General features: G+C 38.4%; 1 protein-coding gene across 5 annotated transcripts in view; it reads right to left on the reverse strand.

Moving 5' to 3' along the window:
- The window catches only part of STIM2 (stromal interaction molecule 2), a 189,401-nt gene that overhangs the window by 65,793 nt on the left and 97,279 nt on the right, over positions 1-26,329 (reverse strand). For all 5 annotated transcript variants that reach the window (XM_044946022.2, XM_045166303.1, XM_025290216.3 and 2 more), the window contains one exon: positions 285-399. In XM_044946022.2, the coding sequence (XP_044801957.1) occupies positions 285-399 (115 nt within the window). The remainder of the gene's footprint in view (positions 1-284; positions 400-26,329) is intronic.

Raw genomic sequence — 26,329 nt, forward strand, 5'->3', positions numbered from 1 at the left:
ATAATGCCATTTAATAGATGAAACACTCTAAAATTTTAAGCTCTCAGACATTATTATCTTTTTATTCTAGTATAAGGTATCAAATTATCTGAAAACAGGCTGACCCTTTAATCCTAAGAAAAATGAAAATCATATTTCAAAACCAAAACTGGAACAAGTATTTATTAAAATATAAACATCCTCACAAAAGTACTATTTGGATTTTTTTTGTAAATCATATGTTAAAAATGGGTGAGCAGTGCAGAAAAGCAGCTGAGAGCTCCAGATCACTAAAACAGCCTTACCTTCTGATGTTTTCCACTGTTTCCATAAATCCTCAACAGTTATGTGCTTATCCTCTCTGTGCAGATGGCTGTGTTTATTAGTGGCATCTTTGTATTTCATATCTTCTCTGATAAACTGTAAAAGAGAAATATTAAGTATACTTAAACGAAAACAAAAAATATAAGCAAATCTTCTCACACATTAATAAAAATCCTGAGCATTGATAGAATAGTTTTCCACATTTCTCTATAAACAGAAAAAAGTAAAATTTGAAGTCCAGCAGTTGGTAATTTTCTCATAACAACTGGCATATTTTCGGTATTTTACACTCATATTATTCTCAAATGCTTATCAAATTTATTTAATAAGATATCTTCTAATTGTAACAACAACAGCAGCAGTTAGAAGTACGTATTGAATGCTCATTATTTATCAGGTGGGCTTCCCTGGTAGCTCAGCTGGTAAAGAACCTGCCTGCATCTCAGGAAACCCCCGTTTGATTCCTAGGTCCGGAAGATTCCCTGGAGAAGGGACAGGCTACCCACTCCAGTATTCTTAGGCTTGCCTGGTGGCTCAAACGGTAAAGAATCTACCTGCAAGATGGAAGACCTGGGTTTGATCTCTGGGTTGGGAAGCTCCCCTGTGAAGGAGGACATGGCAACCCACTCCAGTATTCTTGCCTAGAGAATTCCATGGAGAGAAGAGCCTAGAAAGCTACAGCCCATGGGGTCACAAAGAATTGGACACGACTGAGCAACTAAGCACACACATTTATCAGATACTGCTGTACGTTATAGAATAAACATGTCACATCAACACACACATCCACACAGAGTCTTTTAACTATTTAACTTCATGATGGTTCTATAAGCAAAGTATCAAGTATCGCTATTTTATAGGTGAAGAAACCAAGACCCAAAGAGGTTAAGTAATTTTCCAATGTTGAAAAAAGAACACGAGCATTGAGATTCCAGCCCAAGCAGTTTGGTTATGCTCAACAGTATAATATGCTGCCACAATCTGACCAAATACTTAGTGACAGGGATATTTCATAACACAGTAAACAGCCTGAATCACTACATCGTATTTTTGTTCTTCTACATTTTAATTCATTTCTTCAGGTTGAAAGACATTCAATTACAGCATTTAGAACTAAAGTATTTTACAAAACTGAAGTTCAGTTCAGTTCAGTTCACTAGCTCAGTCCTGTCCGACTCTTTGCGACCCCATGAATCGCAGCATGCCAGGCCTCGCTGTCCATCACCAACTCCCGGAGTTCACCCAGACTCACATCCATCGCGTCAGTGATGCCATCCAGCCATCTCATCCTCTGTTGTCCCCTTCTCCTCCTGCCCCCAATCCCTCCCAGCATCAGAGTCTTTTCCAGTGAGTCAACTCTTTGCATGAGTTGGCCAAAGTACTGGAGTTTCAACTTTAGCATCATTCCTTCCAAAGAAATCCCAGGGCTGATCTCCTTCAGGATGAACTGGTTGGATCTCCTTGCAGTCCAGGGACTCTCAAGAGTCTTCTCCAACACCACAGTTCAAAAGCATCAATTCTTCGGCACTCAGCCTTCTTCACAGTCCAACTCTCACATCCATACATGACCACAGGAAAAACCACAGCCTTGACTAGCCGGACCTTTGTTGGCAAAGTAATGTCTCTGCTTTTCAATATGCTATCTAGGTTGGATATAACTTAATCTGACTTTAAAATATATAGTAAGAAAACACCAAAATTTTCTTTGCTAAAAACCAACCTAGTCTGTATTGCCTCATTATATAAAATTCTTCAATTGCCCTCAACTGTCTACCAAATAAAAAGCAAATTTTTACGAATTATGTACTACTTCCTAATCTTGTTTCTGACCATCTTTTAGGCCTCATCCCTTGACAATTTCTACATATAAACCCATTACTCTATGCAAAAAGAAAAGTTTTTATAGATTATTATGTAACTATGGATGGAGGTTCATGATATTGTACAGGAGACAGGGATCAAGACCATCCCCATGGAAAAGAAATGCAAGAAAGCAAAATGGTTGTCTGGGGAGGCCTTACAAATAGCTGTGAAAAGAAGAGAAGCAAAAAGCAAAGGAGAAAAGGAAAGATATAAGCATCTGAATGCAGAGCTCCAAAGCACAGGAAGGAGAGATAAGACAGCCTTCTTCAGCGATCAATGCAAAGAAATAGAGGAAAACAACAGAATGGGAAAGACTAGAGATCTCTTCAAGAAAATCAGAAAAACCAAGGGAACATTTCATGCAAAGATGGGCTCAATAAAGGACAGAAATGGTATGGACCTAGTAGAAGCAGAAGATATTAAGAAGAGGTGGCAAGAATACACAGAAGAACTGTTCAAAAAAGAGGTTCATGACCCAGATAATCACGATGGTGTGATCACTCACCTAGATCCAGACATCCTGGAATGTGAAGTCAAGTGGGCCTTAGAAAGCATCACTACTAACAAAGCGAGTGGAAGTGATGGAATTTCAGTTGAGCTATTTCAAATCCTGAAAGATGATGCTGTGAAAGTGCTGCACTCAATATGCCAGAAAAAACTCAGCAGTGGCCACAGGACTGGACAAGGTCAGTTTTCATTCCAATCCCAAAGAAAGGCAATGCCAAAGAATGCTCAAACTACTGCACAATTGCACTCATCTCACATGCTAGTAAAGTAAGACTCAAAATTCTCCAAGCCAGGCTTCAGCAATACGTGAAGAGTGAACTTCCAGATGTTCAAGCTGGTTTTAGAAAAGGCAGAGGAACCAGAGATCAAATTGCCAACATCCGCTGGATCATGGAAAAAGGAAGAGAGTTCCAGAAAAACATCTATTTCTGCTTTATTGACTATGCCAAAGCCTTTGACTATATGGATCACAGTAAACTGTGGAAAATTCTGAAAGAGATGGGAATACCAGACCACCTGACCTGCCTCTTGAGAAACCTATATGCAGGTCAGGAAGCAACAGAACTGGACATGGAACAACAGACTGGTTACAAATAAGAAAAGGAGTACATCAAGGCTGTGTATTGTCACCCTGCTTATTTAACTCCATGCAGAGTACATCATGAGAAACGCTGGGCTGGAAGAAGCACAAGCTGGAATCAAGATTGCCGGGAGAAATATCAATAACCTCAGATATGCAGATGACACCACCCTTATGGCAGAAAGTGAAGAGAAATTTAAAAGCCTCTTGATGAAAGTGAAAGAGGAGAGTGAAAAGTTGGCTTAAAGCTCAACATTCAGAAAGCTAAGATCATAGCATCTGGTCCTATCACTTCATGGCAAATAGATGGGGGAACAGTGGAAACAGTGTCAGACTTTATTTATTTGGGCTCCAAAATCACTACAGATGGTGACTGCAGCCATGAAATTAAAAGACGCTTACTCCTTGGAAGGAAAATTATGACCAACCTAGATAGCATATTAAAAAGCAGTGACATTACTCTGCCAACAAAGGTCCATCTAGTCAAGGCTATGGTTTTTCCAGTGGTCATGTATGGGTGTGAGAGTTGGACTGTGAAGAAAGCTGAGCACCAAGAATTGATGCTTTTGAACTGTGGTATTGGAGAAGACTCTTGAGAGTCCCTTGGACTGCAAGGAGATCCACCAGTCCATCCTAAAGGAGATCAGTCCTGGTTGTTATTGGAAGGACTGCTGGTAAAGCTGAAACTCCAATACTTTGGCCACCTCATGCGAAGAGTTGACTCATTGGAAAAGACTCTGATGCTGGGAGGGATTCGGGGCAGGAGGAGAAGGGGACAACAGAGGATGAGATGGCTGGATGGCATCACCGACTCAATGGACGTGAGTTTGAATGAACTCCAGGAGTTGGTGATAGACAGGGAGGCCTGGTGTGCTGCGATTCATGGAGTCACAAATAGTAGGACACGACTGAGAACTGAACTGAACTGATGCTTTTTCTATCTCAATATTTCTGATTTTTCTTGTTCAGTATTGTTTACTTGGCATCTTTATTGATTTTTTTCCTGATTCTAAAATTATAATGGCATACAAAAGATTATTTAAGAAATCCATAATGCAGAAAGTGGAAATCTCTTACAGCCCCAAACCACAGAGGCATATATTTATGACTTTTGGTGAAAGGGTGAAAAGGCTAGCTTAAAACTCAACGTTCAAAATACTAAGATCAAATCATGTGGTCCCATCACTTCATGGCAAATAGATGGGGAAAAAGTGAAAACAGGGACAAATTTTATTTTCCTGGGCTCCAAAATCATGGCAGACAGTGACTGCAGCCATGAAATTAAAAAAAGCTTGCTCCTTGGAAGAAAAGCCATGACAAACCTGGACAGCCTATTAAAAAGCAGCAACACCACTTAGCTGACAAAGGTCCATATAATCAAAGCTATAGTGTTTCTAGTAGTTATGTATGTATGATGGTGAGAGTTGGACCATAAAGAAGGCCGAGTGCCAAAGAATTGATCCTTCTGAATTCTGGTGCTAGAGAAGACTCTTGAGAGTTCCTTGAACAGCAAGGAGATCAAACCAGTCAATCCTAAAAGGAAATCAACTCTGAATATTCATTGGAAGAACTGGTGCTAAAACTGAAGCTCCAATTCTTCGGAAACCTGATGTGAGGAGCAGGAAAAGACCCTGGGTCATTGGAAAAGACCCTGATGGTGGGAATGACTGCGGGCAAGAGGAGAAGGGTGCAAAAGAGATGAGATGGTTGGACTGCATCACTCAAAGGACATGAATTTGAGCACACTCCAGGAGATAATGAAGGACAAGGAAGCCTGGCATGCTGCAGTCCATGGTGTCACAAAGTCAGACAGGACTGACAATGAACAACAGCAATGTACTGACTGTGAATATCGCCTTCCGACCAAAGGCCAACGTTTGCTTCTGAGTACAACTGTTGTCTACTGAAACTACAAAAGAAAACTTAACAGCTATATAATATAAAGAAAATCATTTCACTTTTCTGAGCTAAATAACCTTGGGTGTAAAATGAGGAAACAAAGTTTTAGGAAAATAAAAATCACTACTCAACATGTGGTCAGCAGACTAGTATCAGTCAGCAAATTGATAGCTGCATACAATACACACAGAAACGGAGAAATTTCAGAATTTAGAATCCATTATAGCAATTAGACAATGTGTTCAAAGAATCCTAACCAATCGTGTGGCAAATGGACTTACTGGATAGGCCCTATCCACAATGAATTGGAAACAAAAAATCTGGTCCCTCACCACAGGTTAACACTAATCTAGATAATCTGGAAAGCACTATTCTAGAAGGTCCACTCTAGCACTTGTATATTCTATTGTTCTAAACAGTGCCTTACTCTTTTTTTTCTAAATGCTCCTTTAAAAAAAAGTTATTTTTAAAGCGACCGGCCTCATTGCCTCTACTTCTCTTGTCTATTTCTATCTCCCAATTTCTGTCCATCCCACTTCCTCTTCCTGACTGACATTTTCAGAATCCTGTGGATATACCTGCAAAAATCACTGCTGCTGAGATGCTCAGAAACCCTCCCTATCTTGGAAGAGATCCAAGAGCTAGAGAGAAATTCTAGACTGAAAAATACGATGATTGACATGGCAGAGAGGAAGCCTGCCTTGGAAATGGTCCAGTCAGTTGGAACAAATGGCAAGTGTTTCATTTATGTGATACATTAAAAAAACAATGTCCTAGGAAATTCTTCTTACCACAATGAACACAGAGAACCCAGAAAAAAAAAAAAAAAAAACAGAAAAAAAGAGTTCAGTGGCTTTAGGATCAATACACTTCAGAAAATAAAGCTATTTACCACATATAAACTAGATGTGACATTCCAAATACTAAACTATTTTAGAAAGCCTAAAATGAGTGTATAGATATCTACCAAAATGTGTGCTTAACAAAATAAAGGTATCAAAATGCAATTTTTAAAAAAGCTTATAAATTTAAATTAACTATCTGGAGTAAAAAAACTATCTGGCTCCTAAGTTGGGCAAAAACTGAATAAATAACACTGAATTATGTTTTCTGTGGAATTATCATTCAAAAATTAATATATATATATATATTTCTGCTTTAAAATATGACCTTCAGGATAACACAAAAGTATACTCATATAACAAAAGTATATTCTACATTTCATATATCTTCAACATTTTGATCATGAAAGATGATGAGAAAGTACTATATTTAGAATTACTTTATGTTGACACTAAGTTGGAAAATAAAACAAATAAATTACAAACCAACAGCTTCAATTAACTCCTCAATATCCTAGAGAGAAGACAATTCTGACTATTCACACTTTTCTAAAACTTGACAGAAAACTGTGTATTTTCGAAATGGGGGATGCTAGAAGAAAAAAATTTAAAGAGTCACCAATAAGTGAAAATACATGTTGTTGTTTAGTTGCTAAGTCGTGTCTGACTCTTTTGTGATCCCATGGACTGCAGCCTGCCGGGCTCCTCTGTCTGTGGGATATCGCAGGCAAGAATACTGGAATGGGTGCCATTTCCTACTCCAGGGATCTTCTAGACCCAAGGATTGAACCCAAGTCTCCTGCATTAGCAGGCGGATTCTTTACCATTGAGCCACCAGGGAGGTACTTCTTATTCAGTAAGACCAGTAAATTATGAAATCTGAAAACAGAATTTGAAATCTTATGAAGTAAATCCTCAAATAACATATAGCAAATAATGTAGAGTTTCTTGGTAAACCTATCCAATTATGTAAACATACTTCAGGAAAGTCTGCATTGACAATACAAATAAAGGAGTGCTCAGCAAATAAATGACTCAAATATTCTTTTCAAAAACATTTATCAGATGATTCTATTATATAAATTCTTCTAGCATGTACCATTAAAGAAATTATATGTGCAGTTGCAGGAAGTTATCTTTTCTTACTTTTTATTTTGAAATATTTTCAAAAATTGCAGAACAAAAAGCTTTCCCCTACCCCCAACTGAATTACTTAGTAATAAGTTGTAGGCATGTTGTCCCATTACCATTGAATAATTCAGCATGTTTTCCTATAAACATGATTTCATCCTGTATAGTATTGGTATGACCATATAAATTAGGAAATTAATCCTGATAGTCTCTATTTTGCACTATCTAATTCACAGAACACATTCCATATGTGCTGTTGTCCCAATGAAAATCGTTGCAGCTAAAGGATTCAATCCAGGACCATGTGTTACATTTAGTCCACATGTCCCTTTGCATCACACCTAGTCACTAAGTCTAGTCAGATTCTTTGTAACTCCATGGACAGGAACCCACCAGGCTCCTCTGTCCATGGGAACTCCAAGCAAGAATTCTGGATTAGGTTGCCCTTTCCTCCTTCAGGGGATCTTCCCAATCCTGCATCACCTGCATTGGCAGGTGGATTCTTTACCACTGAGCCACCTGGGAAGCCCCAGATGTCCTTTTGTCTTCTTCAATTTAGAACAATTCATCAATCTTTCCTTGATTTTCACAACCTAAAAGGAAGTCATCTTTTAAAAAACTTGTACCTATAACATATATATTATTTTGCATTTTATATTTATATTTGTGAAGTTATTTGTTTTACTTTTTATCGCTTCATTTAATTTTTATGATGTGTTTATTGCATCTGTATTGATATTTATATATGTGTAGTTAGTTTTATGATACTGCTTTAATAAAACCCAATATGTACTAGTATAGACATATTCTGGGGTACTAATCTTTCCCTGAGAACTACCTACCAGTGGTCGTGTAGACAGATCCTTGACTGTCTTGTCCACTCACTCGTCCTCCAGCATATCAGCCCCACCACAGATACGTGATCGAAGGATGGACACTTGGCCCTGAAGAAAATAATCCAGAGCCTGACCAGGACGACAGAATTCTATCTCACGAGAAACTATAAATCTGATCATGAAAAGTTGGGTCACTTGGCCAAGGGTCTGCATTTTCAAGGTGGTAAAGACACTTGTGTTGAAGGTATCATTTTAGGAACAGTCAAGGTGAGCCAGGTGGTAAGGAGAAAGGAGGAAGCCAAAATGCAGAGAGAGAAAGAAAATGATGAAAGAGACAGGACTGAACACAGAGACAGAAAGAAATAGTGCCAGGACTGCCTCAGTGTCTCAGGAGGCCTGGGCTACACAGCTCTGGCCCTGATTTCTATGACATACAATGACAGATCTGTGTTTTCTCTTTTATTTTTAAATGCACCACTTAAAGGCCTCAAACCCCAGGAGAGGTGATTTACCATCACAGTTAAGCACTCAAGACTCTCGAAGTTGGCAGACTATATTCAAAATCTGGCTCTACTGCTTATGTTCTCTTTGATCTCAAATTTCTCCTCTATACAGTGAGGAAAACAAAACTGCCCATTATATACAGCCATGAAAATGAATAAATTAAAAAGGCATTCATAGTACACAGAAGTGTTAGACAATAAAAATATTTCTGACCCAAAATGACTGATTTTTATATGTCAATGTTATTACTGTTGTTTAAAGCTTAAACAAATGCGTTTCATCCTGACTATATGTTAGGATTTTGGGGAATTCGGACATTAATGAGGAAAAGACTGCCCAATGCTATTTATTTATTTTTAATGGAAGGATAATTGCTTTACAATGTTGTGTTGGTTTCTGCCATACATCAACATGAACTAGCCATAGGTATATATACACCCCGTCCCTCTTGAACCTCCGTCCCACCTCCTATCCAAGCCCAGTACTCTTAAAGTGCCATCTCAGACATACTGAAACAAAACACACAACCTAGAGATGAAGAGGAAAACCATAGTTTTTTCATAACAATATAAGCAGAGACTTCCCCAAATGACACCTGTCAAGAAAACAACAGTGTCCAAGGTCTGATATGTGTCAGTCAAAGCGGATTCATTCCTTGAAAAAAAAATTTCAGGGTCTTCCTGTCTTGAAAATAATACTAAAATAGCTTAGAATAATGTCTCAGAAAGTGAAGGTTGCTCAATCATGTCCAACTCTTTGCGACCCCATGGACTATACAGTCCATGGAATTCTCCAGGCCAGAATACTGGAGTGGGTAGCCTTTCCCTTCATGCTAATTAAGCATGAGCTGCCTATGTTTCTCTCTTCTTCCCAAAACTGTTAAAGCAAATAGCACAGTGGATGACAGCACAGCCTGGGTCCCCAGAGCACGCAGGTATCCCAAATCTACCATTTGTCATTTGACCTCAGTAAGTTACTTTATCCTCTGTGCTCTTGCTTTCTCATCAGCAAATGGTAATAAAAGTCATATATCAAAGGGTTGTGAAATTAATTTATTTCATATGAAGTGCAAAGAACAGTACCTGGCATATAGTAAACACTCAACAATGTCAGCCATTTATAGTACTGAAGACAGAACCTGTTTTAAAAACTGATCTTATTATCTAAGATGGTTGATGACACTGACATAAAGTACACAAGAGAATACAGGCAAAGTGGAGCATGTTGTCATGCAACTAAGAATTTTTTTTAAAGGTAAACTATGTAACATCTGAAAAAATTTCTTCAGATCCTAAATTCAAAAATTTAAATTCTATGCTAATGAAAACTGCAAGCTGACCTCGAAAAGAGTCTCCATTTTACACAAGCGTAACTTCACACTTTGGCTCCACCCCCCACCACAGTAACTCCCTGCAGTACTGCTATAGAACCACTTCGGCCCTTAATCCCATTCCGAGTTTCCAACATCAAAAATCTATCCAGCAATCCCCAGTTTACCTACAGTAAATCCAACAGTGACCTCCTTAGGATTTTGTTTTCTGAACAACTCCAGGGTTCAATTGAGCTGCACAATTACTGTCAACACCATTTAACCTAGATCACAGCCTTTTTTAAGATAATTGTAGAACTTAACCATTATTTGTGATACTGGTGCAACTGACTGATCAGTTAATAGAGAAATGACAGGCAGAGAGAGCCAAACAAGTAATTCACAAAGAAACTTGTGAAACCCAATGTTTTTGTGAACGAAGTCGGCCTGCCATTTGTTTTACAGAAACCAATGCATGACCTGTATCTTGGTTACTCTTCAGTATTATTATTGATTATAATCCAAAAATCTCTAACGAAAGTATTTATGCATGATTCTATCAGTCTGTCCACTAGTTTAAAAAAAAGAAAAGGCACTGTACTATCATTTAAAAGAACACTAAGATAGGGTCCAAATGACTCACCTTTTGGATACTCATTTAGGAAATAAAAGGTAAAAATTATTTCACAAATTATAATGACTTAAAAAAGAAAAGAGGACAGCTTTACAAATATATGGTGAAAACTTATTGCTTTTACTGGAGTTAAAACAGATAGGTTTCGTGGCAACTAGATCACCAAAGCCAAGTCTTGGCCTTCATTTCTTCTGTCAATATCTACCATTAGGATATGGTCTCAGATTCCAGAACCCTGAACACCCAAAAAGCTACTTACACATCTTTCTGTCATCCATGAATTTGTGTGTGACCAATACTCGTAAGACCACAAAAATTAAACTTCTATACAATCAGCATAAAATCAATAATACGTCAGGCCAGTCATTCAAATTTAACATAAATATGTGAATTTCACTTTAAGTAGTGATAAGCATTCAAGACGTAACAAACAAAAAAATCACATTCTGTTTTTATTGGCTAAAACTTAGTAAGTCAGAATTTATATTTCCAGCCAAGATGAAATTATACAGACCAGATTTACCATCCTCTCCACAAACAACTAAAAAATAAGACAAAACATAAGGAACAACAGCTTTCAGGACACTGAACATTAGGCAACAAACTACAGTGATCTCTGAGAGACAAGAAGCAAAGTACACCTTATGGTTGCCCTAAATTAGTTCCTGGAGAGAACTTCCAGGAAAAGGTACAGGAAGAGAGAACCCAGGCAGAGACTAGCAGTTCTGAGTTGAAGAGATGGAAGTAGAAAGTTGGGGAGACTAAGGGAAGCTAGAGAATATGGGCTCTAAGTACCAGAGAAGAGTGAGCTGCACAGAGGAGAGAAGCCTGGACATCTCAAAAGAGTGCCTTGAGTCTCTAGCTGACTACTAATCAGCTCATGCATGCAAGGAAAAAAGACATGCCAAAGAACCAGAGAAAACAATCCCTAAAGATTATGCAGGGCAAGGAATGGTGCTTGTTCCAACAAGACAGAGTAGAAAACCATAATATGTGAGTCACCACATAGAATACTAAGAGTGCCTCAGTACTGGGAAATATTAACCCTAGACTAAACACCACATTGGTCCTGTCTAAAGCTTATAGTTTAGTCACTCAGCTGTGTCCAACTCTTTGCAACTCCATGGACTGCAGCACGCCAGGCTTCCCTGTCTATCATCAACTCCTGGAGCTTGCTCAAACTCATGTCCATGAGTGGTGATGCCATCCAACCATATCAATCTTTAATTGGATTAAAGATTTACTGAGCGTGGCCCCGCCCATCAGAACAAGACCCAGTTTCCCCCACATCAGTCTCTCCCATCAGGAAGCTTCCATAAGCCTCTTATCAGTGAGAAGGCAGACAGAATGAAAACCACAATGAAAGAAAACTAATCAAACTGACCACATGGACCACAGCCTTGTCTAACTCAATGAAACTGTGAGCCATGCCGTGTAGGGCCACCCAAGACAGATGGGTCATGGTGGAGAGTTCTGACAGAACATGGTCCACTGGAGAAGAGAATGGCAAACCACTTCAGTATTCTTGCCTCGAGAACCCCATGAACAGTATGAACTGTGGTACTGGAGAAGACTCTAGGGAGTCCCTTGGACTGCAAGGAGACCAAACCAGTTAATCCTAAAGGAAATCAGTACTGAATATTCATTGGAAAGAAGCTTAAAAGTGCCAGCCAAAGAGATTAAACTGTTTCCAAGTAATTTCAACCTGACCTAGAACAAAGCTTAAGAACATTTACAGGAATAAACAGGAACAGCATTAAGTGTTAGTAGCTCAGTCAGGTCTGACTCTTTGTAACCCATGGACTGTAGCTTGCCAGGCTCCTCTGCCCATGGAATCCTTCAGGCAAGAATACTGGAGTGGATTGCCGTTCACTTCTCCAAGGGATCTTTCCCCACCCAGGGACTGAACCCAGGTCTCCCTCACTGCAGGCAGATTCTTTACTGTCTGAGCCACCAGAGAAGCCCATAAATAGGAATACTCAGACCCAAAAAGGTAAAATCTACAATGTCTAGCATCCAATAAATAACTACCAGGCATGCAAAGATACAGAAAATTAAAACCCAAGTTTAGGATAAAAATCAATCAAAACCAATCCAAACATGGCAGGGAGAATTAGTAAACAAAGATATTAAAATAGTCATTTCAGATGTATTCTAGATATTCAAAGTTAGGGTAAATATTAAACACGTTAATGGAGACATGAAAAATTAAAGTTCTTTTTTAAAGGCCCAAATCAAAATTCTAAACATTAAAACTATAATGAAGGAAATGAAAAATCTCACACTAAATGAAATTAATGATAGATTAAACATGACAGACTAATATCAGCAAACTTATAACAATAAGCATCAGAAACTACCCAAACTGGATAATGAGCTGTGGGCCCACCTCAAGCAGCTATAACTCAGGTATAACTGGAGTCCCCAAGGAGCCAAGAAGGAAGAACAAAAAAGTTTATTTGAAGAAATGATGGTCATAATTGTTCCAATTCTTACTAATACTATGAACCTACACATTCCATAAGATCAGTGAACCTCAAGACAAGAGACAGAAACTACACCAATCCATATCATGGTCAACTAGCTTAAAATCAGGGATAAACAGAGTATCTTAAAAGCAACCAGAGGAGGGAAAAAAGGGCACATTAAGTACAACTGGGGGACAGAGAAAAGGAAGACAGCAGATTTTTCATCAGACACAAAGAATCCAGAGACCACTTCAGCAGCATATTTGAAATAAGAAGAGGAAAAAAAAAAACTCTTAACCTAAAATTCTCACCTAGCAAAAGCATCTTTCAAAAATGAAGGCAAAATAAAAACATTTTCATATATACAAATACCAAAAGAGCTTGTTCCTGTACCATCAGAAATGTTTTTAAAGCCCTATAAGCAGAAGAAAAATGTCACCAGCTGAAAATCAAAATCTTTATAAAGGAATAAAGATTGCTGGAGATGAAACTACATGGGAAAATACATGCAATTTATGATAGGTCAACTTTACCTCAATAAAGCTGCTGGCTGGAAAAAAACACATAGTCTACAGGACATAAAGGAAATGGCACATTCACACATCTGTTAAAAAAGAGTAAAAACTAGTACAACCTTTTTAGAGGATAATTTTAGCAAAACAATTAAAATGTTAAATGGTAACTGCTTTTATACCAGAATTTCCACTTTTCAGGAAAGGTAAGAACTTTCATTACAATATTGTTACCAATAATAAAAATGTGAAAATACCCAAACTGTCAACAATTAGAATTATTACACAAATTATGGCACTACCATGGCAAAACTTAAAATGAGGCATATTTATCCTTAATAAAAAACAGCAGCTTACATTTAATAAATCTGATATTTAATAAAATTATGTCCACTGAGTATGATTTCCTTGTATATTTTTTATACTGACTAGAAGCTATATATTGAATATATTAAAAAATATAATTATAACAAATCAATCAGAGCTTCTGATGACATTTTCATAGTGTCTCTTAACTCCTATCCTGATGCAGAAAGGTGTTAACCTAGATTCACCAAGGCAGTGTTTGATAATTCCCAAGAACAACACAATTAAATTAGGCATTCCCAAAATCTTATTGAGGTTAAAATTCTCATATGTTTATTAACCACTGTATTTATCTTATGAAATATTATATACTTAATTTACAAGTATAATTTACAAGGGAATATGTACTAGACTCCTCTCTCATAAAACAAAGAGAGACTGGGACAAACCTCCTCACTCTTGATATTACCATGGGAAGACACACAAAGCTCGGAGCTACACATCACTGAGCTTGTGAACTAACCATGATACCATCTGGTCTGAGACTTATGGAAATTTTGAATACTAAACACCTGTTTTTACAGCTACTTTAATTCAGGTATTGAATAACTTGAGGCTACATCACCCTAAAATATACAGTCCTCAAATAACAAAACTTCTGTAGCTTGCAGGTCCCTATTACCCAAAGTGTAGACTCATTTAATGACCAATAATAAGCAAAGGTGGCTTCTGACACAGGAAATAAAGCAAGAGACATACAAGGAATTTGGTGTATCAGTTCAGTTCAGTCGCTCAATTGTGTCCGACTCTGGGACCCCACGAACCACAGCACGCCAGGCCTCCTTGTCCATCACCAACTCCTGGAGTTTACCCAAACTCATGTCCATTGACTCAGTGATGCCATCCAACCATCTCATCCTCTGACATCCCCTTCTTCTCCTGCCCTCAATCTTTCCCAGCATCAGGGTCTTTTCAAATGAGTCAGCTCTTCGCATCAGGTGGCCCAAGTATTGGCGTTTCAGCTTCAACATCAGTCCCTCCAATGAACACCCAGGACTAGATTCTCCTTTAGGATGGACTGGTTGGATCTCCTTGCAGTCCAAGGGACTCTCAAGAGTCTTCTCTAACACCACACTTCAAAAAAGCATCAATTCTTCGGCACTCAGCTTTCTTCACAGTCCAACTCACATCCATACATGACCACTGTAAAAATCATAGCCTTGACTAGACAGTAATGTCTCTGCTTTTTAATACATTGTCTAGGTTGGTTATAACTTTGCTTCCAAGGAGTAAGCATCTTTTAATTTCAGAGTAATGTCTCTGCTTTTTAATACACTGTCTATGTTGGTCATAACTTTGCTTCCAAGAAGTAAGCATCTTTTTAATTTCATGGCTGCAATCACCATCTGCAGTGATTTTTGGAGCCCCCAAAAAATAAAGTCAGCCACTGTTTCCACTGTTTCCCCATCTAGTTGCCATGAAGTGATAGGACCAGATGCATGATCTTAGTTTTCTGAATGTTGAGTTTTAAGCCAACTTTTCACTCTCCTCTTTCACTTTCATCAAGAAGCTCTTTAGTTCTTCTTCACTTTCTGCCATAAGGGTGGTGTCATCTGCATATCTGAGGTTCTTGATATTTTCCCCGGCAATCTTGATTTCAGCTTGTGCTTCATCCAGCCGAGCGTCTCTCATGATGTACTCTGCATATAAGTTAAACAAGCAGGGTGACAATATACAGCCCTGACATACTCCTTTTCCTATTTGGAACCAGTCTGCTGTTTCATGTCCAGTTCTAACTGTTGCTTCCTGACTTGCATACAGGTTTCTCAAGAGGCAGGTCAGGTCATCTGGTATTCCCATCTCTTTCAGAATTTTCCACATTTATTGTGATCCACACAGTCAATGGCTTTGGCATAGTCAATAAAGCAGAAATAGGTGTTTTTCTGGAACTCTCTTCTTTTTTCCATAATCCAGCGGATGTTGGCAATTTGATCTCTGGTTCCTCTGCCTTTTCTAAAACCAGCTTGAACATCTGGAGGTTCACGGTTCACGTACTGCTGAAGCGTGGCTTGGAGAATTTTGAGCATTAGTTTACTAGTGCGTGAGATGAGTGCAATTGTGCGGTATTTGAGCATTCTTTGGCGTTGCCTTTCTTTGGGGTTGGAATGAAAATTGACCTTTTCCAGTCCTGTGGCCACTTTCCAAATTTTCTGATATATTGAGTGCAGCACTTTCACAGCATCATCTTTGAGGATTTGAAATAGCTCAACTGGAATTCCATCACCTCCACTAGCTTTGTTCATAGTGATGCCTCCTAAGGCCCACTTGACTTTACATTCCAGGATGTCTGGCTCTAAAGAACCACAAAATTAAACTGAAAACTGACTTCATAAACTGATTATCCAACTGCATTTTACTGTATCTCAATATTCTTTTAATTAAGAGACATGAAGCCATATTTGTTTCAGCTTTGGGGGAACTTGTGGATGCTAATTCACTTCAGTTGTGTCCAAGTCTTTGCGACCCTATGGAATGTAGCCTGCCAGGTTCCTCTGTTAATGGGATTCTCCAGGCAAGAATACTGGGGTGGGTTACCATGTCCTCCCCCAGGGGACCTTCCCGACCCAGGATCGAACCTGGCGTCTCTTGGTCTCCTGCACTGGGAGGCAGGTTCTTTACCATTAGTGCCACCTGAGAAAGGCATATTTCCATATTAGAGTTGCTGCTGCTGCTGCTGCTGCTAAGTCGCTTCAGTCGTGTCCGATTCTGTGCGATCCCATAGACGGCAGCCCATCAGGCTCCCCGTCCCTGGGATTCTCCAGGCCAAGAATACTGGAGTGGGTTGCCATTTCCTTCTCCAATTCATGAAAGTGAAAAGTGAAGTTGCTCAGTCATGCCCGACTCTTAGCGACCCCATGTACTGCAGCCTACTAGGCTCTTCCGTCCATGGGATTTTCCAGGTAAGAGTACTGGAGTGGGGTGCCATTGCCTTCTCCAATATTAGAGTTAGATAAAAGGAAAAAAGAGGAGTGCAGAGAAGTGCAAATGCACAAAAGTGTGCATGCATACACACATACAAGCATGCCAGGCAATCACAGCAGCAAACAGTGAGACCTTTCTAAGGAAAAAAAAAATGTAGAGATAAAAGTCAGTGCTATAAACTGAACAGTTCCTTCCATCTAATATTCTTTCTCCCTTGTCAAACTTAAAAACCAAGTTTTAATCAGACTAATTAAGGGAAGTGACAGGTTCTTAGTCATAAGTTCTAGTGACTTCTGGTAAGTATTCATCTATATTTTCTTTTAATTTCAAAGTGGTTTCACTTTTATTAAGTTTTTTAATTTGATTTATTTTTGATGTAAGGTGAAAAGTTAGAATCTAGTTTTATTTTTCTCTAAATCTTAGTTATCCAAGTATAACTTACTGTAATAACTTTAATATTCCCAATGATCTACAATGCTACCTTTATATAATGCAAACAGTTAAATATCAGTATTTTCACAGTGTTCAACTAATCATACACATAGATGGTTCTATTTCTGAGACACTTAGTCTATTAATGCATTACTTGTTTCATTCTAATACTAATAGAAAAATGATGATTTTTGCATGTGCGACTTATAATAATATCATAGACAAATGCAACTATTTTATACATGGCTCCTGGCACAAAATTGATGTCACTGTAGCTTTTAAAATCTGCCATGGATTCCAATTAAAATAGTAGTAGTAGTACTACAATAGTACATTATTTTTTTTAAGACTTTATTTTTTGGAACAGTTTAAGGTTCACAGAAAATTTAGCAGAAAAGTATAGAGTTCCCAAATAACCTCTGCCCCTGTAGTACATACTTTAAAAATATATATATATATTTATTTTCAATTATTTCTTTGGCTGCCCTGGGTCTTCGTTGTAGTACATGGGCTTTTCGATCTTCATTGCAGCATTTGGGATTATTAATTGCTACATGTAAACTCTTAGTTCCAGCTGTGGGATCTAGTTCCCTGAACAGGGTCAAACCTGGGCCCCCTGCACTGGGATCACGGACTCTTAGCCACTGCATCACCAGGGGAGTCCCAGTACATGCTTTTTTTCATTTAAACATTCTCCATACATTGTTAAGATTTAAAAATCTATACTGAGAAATATTACAAATCAGTACATATGCACCACACATGCATAGAGTTAACAGAGTCTGAAAGTGGAAGTCACTCAGTCGTGCACCCCACGAACTATACAGTCCATGGAATTCTCCAGGCCAGAATACTGGAGTGGATAGCCTTTCCCTTCCCCAGGGGATCTGCCCAATCCAGGGATCAAACCCAGGTTTGCCACACTGCAGGCAGATTCTTTACAAGGGGAAATACTATTTGGGTAATCAATGAGAAAAACATATTCAGTGATTGTTACTTACAAACAATGTCCTGTTACTTTTATTAAGAAACTGTTTTCACTAGTTACTGGGAAAAATTACTACACAAAAGTAAAAATAAACTTTCAGAATACTAATTTGAGCTCTTAAGTATATTATCACTCTTAAACAGAGTATAAAGTAATGTATTTTAATGAACACAGAAATTTTAATTTGTATTAAGATAAAACACCAGGAAAGCACAATGCAAACAATTATTCACATAAATACTTATTGAGTATCTATTATGAACTGGACTTTGTTCTGAGTGGTGAGAACATAGAGGTTTGAAACCACCAAAAATCCCTACCCTCAAAGAATATACTTCCTAGCATATGGAACCCAGAAATAAATAGATAAAATTAAAAGTATACTGTTACTTGAAACAAGGTTGACTTTTTAAGAAGAGAAGAAAAATATGTAAATATTTACTTATTTTTAAAAAATTAAAGGGCAAGTAAACCATAAAGTCAGGGGGGTTACCTCTAAAAGAAAGAAAAATGATATTTGACACAGAGGTAGAAGCTATACTTTTTGTATAAACTTTGTTTTACATATATTACTGTAGAATCAAATAAATGTCTTTTATAATTATTAAAAAATGAATTTTAAAATGTAAACCCTAAAATCACAAGTAAAATAAAACGAATCTATTATATCTAGTTAGTAGCATAACAACATAGGAACTATCTTCCAATGATTTTAATCATGTATCTCCAGTGGGATATACCTTATGGACAAAAACAAGAATTAAAAGAGAAAGGGTTTAAACTGCTTTTAGTAATCACATCTTGGAGTTAATATTAGTACTATTATCCTGAGACTGGTGGGTACCTACTGTGGATTAATTCTAGTGAGTAATTATGCTGGTATTAAGCACAAAGAGTTTCAATGGGATTACAGGGGTAAAATCAATAAAGTAAAATAAAAACCCTGTAGTACTAAATCTGAATCTTAAGTCTCAGGCTGAATTCATAGTATCACCTTTAGCAAAAAAAAGGAAAAAAAAAAACAATAAAATGTTTCTTACTCTGTCCACTGAAAGAACATTTAGGAACAATGACTAACGGCACTGCTAGCACCTTAACTATGGTCTGTCAGAAATTGTTTTCCAATAAAAACAATCAAGTCCCCTAAAGAAATGGCTAAAGAAAGTGGAACTCTGGAACCAGCTATGTACAAGCAGAGCCTGGAACAAATTACAGCAGAAAACAAAAAACCTATCAAAGTCTACTCGTGCACGTGTGCTAAGTCACTTCAGTCAACCCGATTCTGTGCGACCCTACGGACTGTAGTCCCCTCTGTCCATGGGATTCTCCAGAAAGAATACTGAAATAGGGTGTCGTGCCCTCCTCCAGGAGATCTTCCCGATCCAGGGACAGAACCTATGCCTGTTACGTACAACCTGCATTGGCAGACAGGTTCTTTACCACTAGTGCCACCTGAGAAGCCTACTCAGGTTGGGGCAAAAAGACCCAATGCAAGCTTAAATAAGCTTCAAATATTTATAAGGTCAAATATTGGCACAATTTAAACAATAAAACAAATGACAACAATAATAACAGCCTGAAATTCATTTAAATCTATGAATTCATGATACTACACACACACATATGCACACACACATACACACACATACTTCTCTTTTATCTCCTTTGGAGAACTCTTGGAAAATACCTAGTTATTTTTAAAATCTATAAATAAGAGGAAGGAATCAAGGATTTATCCAGCCTTTCCCACATAAACAGGAATTCCAATAACTGATATACTGAAATTTTTCTCTAAAGAAGTATTCCAGCTAGCAAGAAAGGAGAATGGCATTAAAATAATCAGCATTCTGCAGCCTCTAATAGGTTAAAGGATCTCAAATATGAACAGTGATAGTGAAAAAAATCACAAAACATTAAAGATGATGCAAATTCTGGGAGGCCAGTCCATGCTTCTTATATATACTGCTTAAACAATAATTTCATTGTTAGAAATGAAGACAACTGAGAAAAGATCTGAGTCAAGCAGAAAATCAGTAATAAATTTTGAACAACTGAAGTCTAAGAAATGCTGGGCCAGATGACTCACAAGCTAGAATCAAGACTGCCGGGAGAAATATCAACAACCTCAGATATGCAGACGATACCACTTTAATGGCAGAAAGTGAGAGGAACTAAAGAGCCTCTTGATGAAGGTTAAAGAGGAGTGTGAAAAAGTTGGCTTAAAACTCAACATTCAAAAAACTAAGATCATGGCATCTGGCCCTATCATCTCATGGCAAATTGATGGAGAGAAAGTATAAACAGTGTCAGATTTCATTTTCTTTGGCTCCAAAATCAATGGGGACAGTGTCTGCAGCCACGAAATTAAAATAAACTTGCTCCTTGGAAGAACAGCTATGACAAACCTAGACAGTATATTAAAAAGCAGAGATATCACTTGGCTGACAAAGGTCTGTATAGTCAAAGCTATGATTTTTTCAGTAGTCACGTATGGATGTGAGGGTTGGACCATAAAGAAGGCTGAGTGCTGAAGAATTGATGCTTTCCAGCTGTGGTGGTAGAGAAGACTCTTGAGCGTCTCCCTGGACAGCAAGGAGATCAAACCAGTCAATCCTAAAGGAAATCAACCCTGAATATTAATTGGAAGGACTGTGGCTGAAGCTGAAGCTCCAATCCTTGGGCTACTTGGTGCCAACAACTGATTTATCAGAAAAGATCCTGATGCTGGGAAAGACTGAGGGCAAGAGGAGAAGGGGACGACAGAGGATGAGATGGTTGCATGGCGTCACTGACTCAATGGACGTGAGTTTGAGCAAACTCAGGGAGATGGTGAAGGACAGGGAATTCTGGCATGCTGCAGTTCATGAGGTCACAAGAGTCAGACACGACTTAGCAACTGAACAAAAACGTAAGTCTGAATGTACTATTAGACATTCAAATAAAGGTATTGATGCAGTCGGATATATAAAACCAGAACTTAGGATACCAATCAGTAGAAGGTATTTGAAAGCCTTGAAATGAGGAAGTAAGTATACTTTACCACCAAGGGGTAAGTATGAACAGGCAAAGAGGTATAAACACTAAGTTCAGAGCACTCCAACATTAGGCAGTCAGGGAGATGAAGAGAAAATCAGCAAAGAAAGTGAAAAAAAGCAACTAATACAGAACGAAATAAGCAAAGTATAGCTTCATGGAAGCAAGTGAAAATTTCATGTTTAAAAAGGAAAGCATGTTTAACTATATCATGATACCAAAAAGTGATGTAACGATTGACAACTGACCACTGCATAGCAATATAGACATCTCTGGTGAGCAAGAGGCGAAAGTTTACATGAGTTCAAGAAACAACAAGATGAGAGAAGTACTACACAAGTCCTTTCATGGGATCTTGTTGTAAACGAAGGAGAAAGTAATTGAGCAGTAACCAAAGGGAAAAGTAGAGTCAAGAGAAGTTTTTATTTTCCTGTGGTTATAAGGTGGGAAAATAACGGCAGGTTTGAGTCAGATGAGAAAAATCCAGTAGAAAATGGAAAATACGGTTCTTGAAGAAGAGAGAAAAATGCTGAAGAGTGACAAAGAGTTGATGAAATTGAATGCCTAAGTGCACAAATTCAATTTTTTCCAAGAGCACAAACAGTGAATCCACAGTAATAGGAGAGAGATAGAGTTTGTAGATATGAATGCAGGTGGATGAACCCTCCCCCTATGTTATGTGGTCGTTGACAATGAGAGAGGAAAAATCTTCCCTACCTGATTTCTAATATCTTTGGTTAATCACTGAATTGCTAGAATGAGATTTCAAATATACTGCAAAGTGTGGGAAATAAACTAGCAATGGGGAGTTAAAGGAAAATTACTGGCCAATTACACTTAATAGATTTAAAGCAGCACAAAGATTTCTCGTCTTCTACAAAAGAAACTGAGTTTCAAAATTTGAGTATCAAAGTGTTCTGTATCTCAAATGGGATGGTAAATACATGGGTGTATTTTTGCTGTTACTGTTCAGTTGCTAAGTTGTGTCCACTCTTTGGGACCCCATGAACTGCAGCATGCCAGGCCTCTATGTCCCTCAACATCTCCCAGAGTTCACCCAAGTGCATGTCCATTGCATCAGTGATGCCACACAACCATCTCATCATCTGCCACCCTCTTCTTTTTGCCTTCAATCTTTCCAGCACCAGGATCTTTTCCAATGAATCAGCTGTTTGCATCAGGTAGCCAAGGTACTAGAGTTTCAGCTTCAGCATCAGTCCTTCCAATGAGTATTCAGGGTTGATTTTCCTTAATATTGACTGGTTTGAGCTCCTTGCTGTCCAAGGGACTTGCAAGAGTCTTATCCAGCACCACAATTTGAAAGCATCAATTCTTTGGCACTCAGCCTTCTTTATGATCCAACTCACACATCTGTACATGACTAGTGGAAAGACCATAGCTTTGACTATACGGACCTTTGTGGGAAAACTGATGTCTTTGCTTTTTAATACACTGTCAAGGTTTGTCATGGGCTTCCCTGGTAGCTCAGCTGGTAAAGAATCCGCCTGCAATGAAGGAGACCCCAATTCAATTCCTGGGTCAAGAAGATCCCCTGAAGAAGGGATAGGCTACCCATTCCAGTATTCTTGGGCTTCCCTGGTGGCTCAGAGAGTAAAGAATTTACCTGTAATTCAGGAGGCCTGGGTTCAATCCCTGAGTTGGGAAGATTCCCTGGAGGAGGGCATGGCAACCCACCCCAGTATTCTTGTCCGGAGAATCTCCATGGACAGAGGAGTCTAGTGGACTACCATCCATGGGGCTGCAGAGAGTCTGACACGACTGAGCAACTAAGCACCCACACACTAGGTTTGTCATAGCCTTCCTTCCAAGAAGCAAGCATCTTCTAATTTCACGGCTGCAGTCAACATTTGCAGTGATTTTGGAGCCCAAGAAGAGAAAATTTGTCACTGCTTCCACTTTTTCCCCTTCTGTTTGCCATGAAGTGATGGGACCAAATGCCATGATCTTAGTTTTTAGAATGCTGAGTTCTAAGCTAGCTTTTTCACTCTCCTCCTTCACCCTCATCAAAACGCTCTTTATTTCCTCTTCACTCTCTGCTGTTAGAGCAGTATCATCTGTATATCTGAGGCTGCTGATATTTCTCCCAGCAATCTTGATTCTAGCTTGTTAACTCACCCAGCCAGGCATTTCACATCATATACTCTACATATAAGTTAAACAAACAGTGACAACATACAGTCTTGTCTTACTCCTTTCCCAATTTTGAGCCAGTCAGTAATTTCATGTAAGGTTCTAACTGTTGCTTCTTGACCCCCATATAAGGCTTCAGGAGACAGGCAAGATGGTCCGGTATTTTCATCTCTAAGAATTTTCCACAGTTTGTTGTGATCCACATAGTCAAAGGCTTTATCGTAGTCAATGAAACAGAAGTAGATGTTTTTTCTGGAGTTCCCTTGCTTTCTCTATGATCTAACAAATGTTGACAATTTGATTTCTGGTTCCTCTGCCTTTTCTAAATCCAGCTTGTACATCTGGAAGTTCTTGGTTCACAGACCGATAAAGTCTAGCTTGAAGGATTTTGAGCATTATCTTGCTAGCATGTGAAATGAGTGCAATTGTATGATAGTTTGAACATTCTTTGGCATTGCCCTTCTTTGGAATTAGGATGAAAACTGACCTTTATCCACTCCTGTGGCCACTGCTGGGTTTTCCAAATCTGCTGACATATTGATTGCAGCACTTTAACACCATCGTCCTTTAGTATTTTACATAGCTCAGCTGGAATTCCATCATCTCCACTAGTTTTATTGGTAGTAGTAATGCTTCCTAAAGCCCACCTGAATTCATACTCCAGGATGTCTGGCTCTAGATGAGTGACCACACCACCATGGTTATCTGGGTTATCACACAGTTGTCAAAAATCATCAAAGTGTATATTTAAAATCTCTGCATTGAACTGAATGTAAAACATACCTCAAATATTTAAACCATCAAGAATGTTAGGAAACTCTTTGTTTTATATTTATATGCACAATTTTACTCACTTAAAAGATTTAAATGTACTTCTGATATCTCAGGATCATTAAGAAAACCAACCTTTAAGAGATTTCATTAATTTGCAATATATTATAATTTTTAAACATCTTTTTCTATCATTTGTGGTTTTCAACTGTAGAAAAGAGAGTAGAGGAAGAGGTAAAAATATTTCCATCAGTGAGACTCAGGGTCATAACTGTAATCCATTTCTTTTGATGAAGACAATCCTATACTAGTACTCAGAAAATGTTGGGTTTTTTGGCATCCTTTAATAGCCTACCGAAAGAGTTCAATTTCCCTCAACGACATATGCTAAGTAATTAATATGGGACAGGTAAAACACAAAGAGTTGACTGAAAGAAGGAAATAAAATGAAAATAAGGATCAAGCTAAACTATAAGCCAACAAGTACCCCCAAGGGAAAAACACAGTGCAATGAAAGGGATTATTCTGGCTTAGAAAACGGACAGGAAAAAATACGAAAAAAAAGAAAAGAAACAGGAAAGACTTTATATGGACTAAGTCCTATTTCAGCTAAATCTTAAAACTAATCTTAAGAAACTGGATATAGTTTGACATGCAAAATGGAACAAGAGGACGTCCCTGGCGGTCCAGTGGTTAAGATTCTTGTGCTGTCGATGCAGGAGGCATGGATTCGATCCCTGGTCAGAGAAATAGATATCACGTGCCACGTGGTGGAGCCAAAAGATTAAAACAAACAAACAAAATAAAATAGAACAAGAAGAGACTGTGAAAAATCATGAGTGAAGTGCCTTGTAAGCATAAGAATACAGGATGTGTACAAGACAGCTGTCTGTCAATAGCTCACTTTGGCAAGAGTAAAGAGTGTGTAAAGAAGCTGCATGACAAATGGTAAGGAGAAAAGGGTAGACAATGAACAGACTGCAAAAGATCCTGAACGTTATTCATCATCTAGGTCATAATCTTAAGTGCTAAAGGATTCCAGCTATCTTCAAAAAGAACTAAATTACGCAAATTATTTCGTAGGCCCACAACTAAGGGAAAGATTTGTGGATTCCTAGGCCTGCCTGGCTACGGGTAGACTATGGGTTCTTAATTTTTCTCTATCAGCTTTCCCACTCTATGAACTAAAATTTCAACCTCTAAATTCCTTCTTTGGGAAGATAACCATGAGTAGGCCATCATAAGACTTAAACGAAGCCTGTAAGAACCACCTGCCCTAGGGCTACCTAACAATTCAAAGTCTTTCACCTTATTTGTACATGAACAAGACAACCAAGCCCTGGAAATGCTCGTGCAAGACCAAGGCGATAAACACAGGCCTATTGCCTATTATAGTATAGAACTCAATTCAGTTGTTCGTGCCTCTCCCAACTGCCTTAAGGGTACAGCTGCAGAAGTAAAGTCAGTAGAAGCCTCAGATTTAATCCTAGGAAATGACATTTACTTACAAACTCCACATGCTGTCCAAAGTCTTCTTAATTCTGAATTGACTCAGCATTTCTCTGCAAGCAGTCTAACCGTTTACAAGAGCCTTCTGCTTTCATCACCTAATCTGCATCTTAAATGCTACAGTGTTATTAATTCTGCTTCATTACTACCCTTGCCTGACAAGAGTGAACCCCATGACGATGAGATAATAACATCCCATTTTGTGACAGCAATTTATGAGATGCTCCTTTGACTAATCTTGATCTAATTTTGTTTGTTGATAGATCATACTGTAAAAATGAAAGCGGGAATTTCCCAGCTGGCTATGCTATTACTACTTGATACGAATTACTTGAGAGGGGAAACCTCCCACAGGCTAAATCAGTCCAACAAGCAGAGGTCCACGCCCTTACCAGAAAAACGCAAATTATCAGGAGGACAAGTTATTAATATTTATACTGACAGCTACTGTGCCTTTAGGATCATCTATGATTTGAGGACATTATAGAAACAAAGGGGTTTTCTTATATCCACTGAGACTTTAATCAAAAATGGACAACAAGTAGATGACCTTCTTGCTACTATTCTCTTACCTTCTAAATTGTATCAAAATTGAGGCTCACACTAAAAGGACTAAACCTGGCTATTGGGGAAATGTTCTGGCTGATTTTCATGTACAGGCAGCAGCAAGGTCTATAAAGGTCACGGTACATGTGGATCAAGTCCATTCTGTTTATGCAAAAACTGACCACATGCTGCCCTATTTCTGCCACCCTGATGTCCTTGCAAC

The sequence above is a fragment of the Bubalus bubalis genome, chromosome 7 (assembly GCF_019923935.1).
Source record: "Bubalus bubalis isolate 160015118507 breed Murrah chromosome 7, NDDB_SH_1, whole genome shotgun sequence".
Lineage (NCBI taxonomy): Eukaryota > Metazoa > Chordata > Mammalia > Artiodactyla > Bovidae > Bubalus > Bubalus bubalis.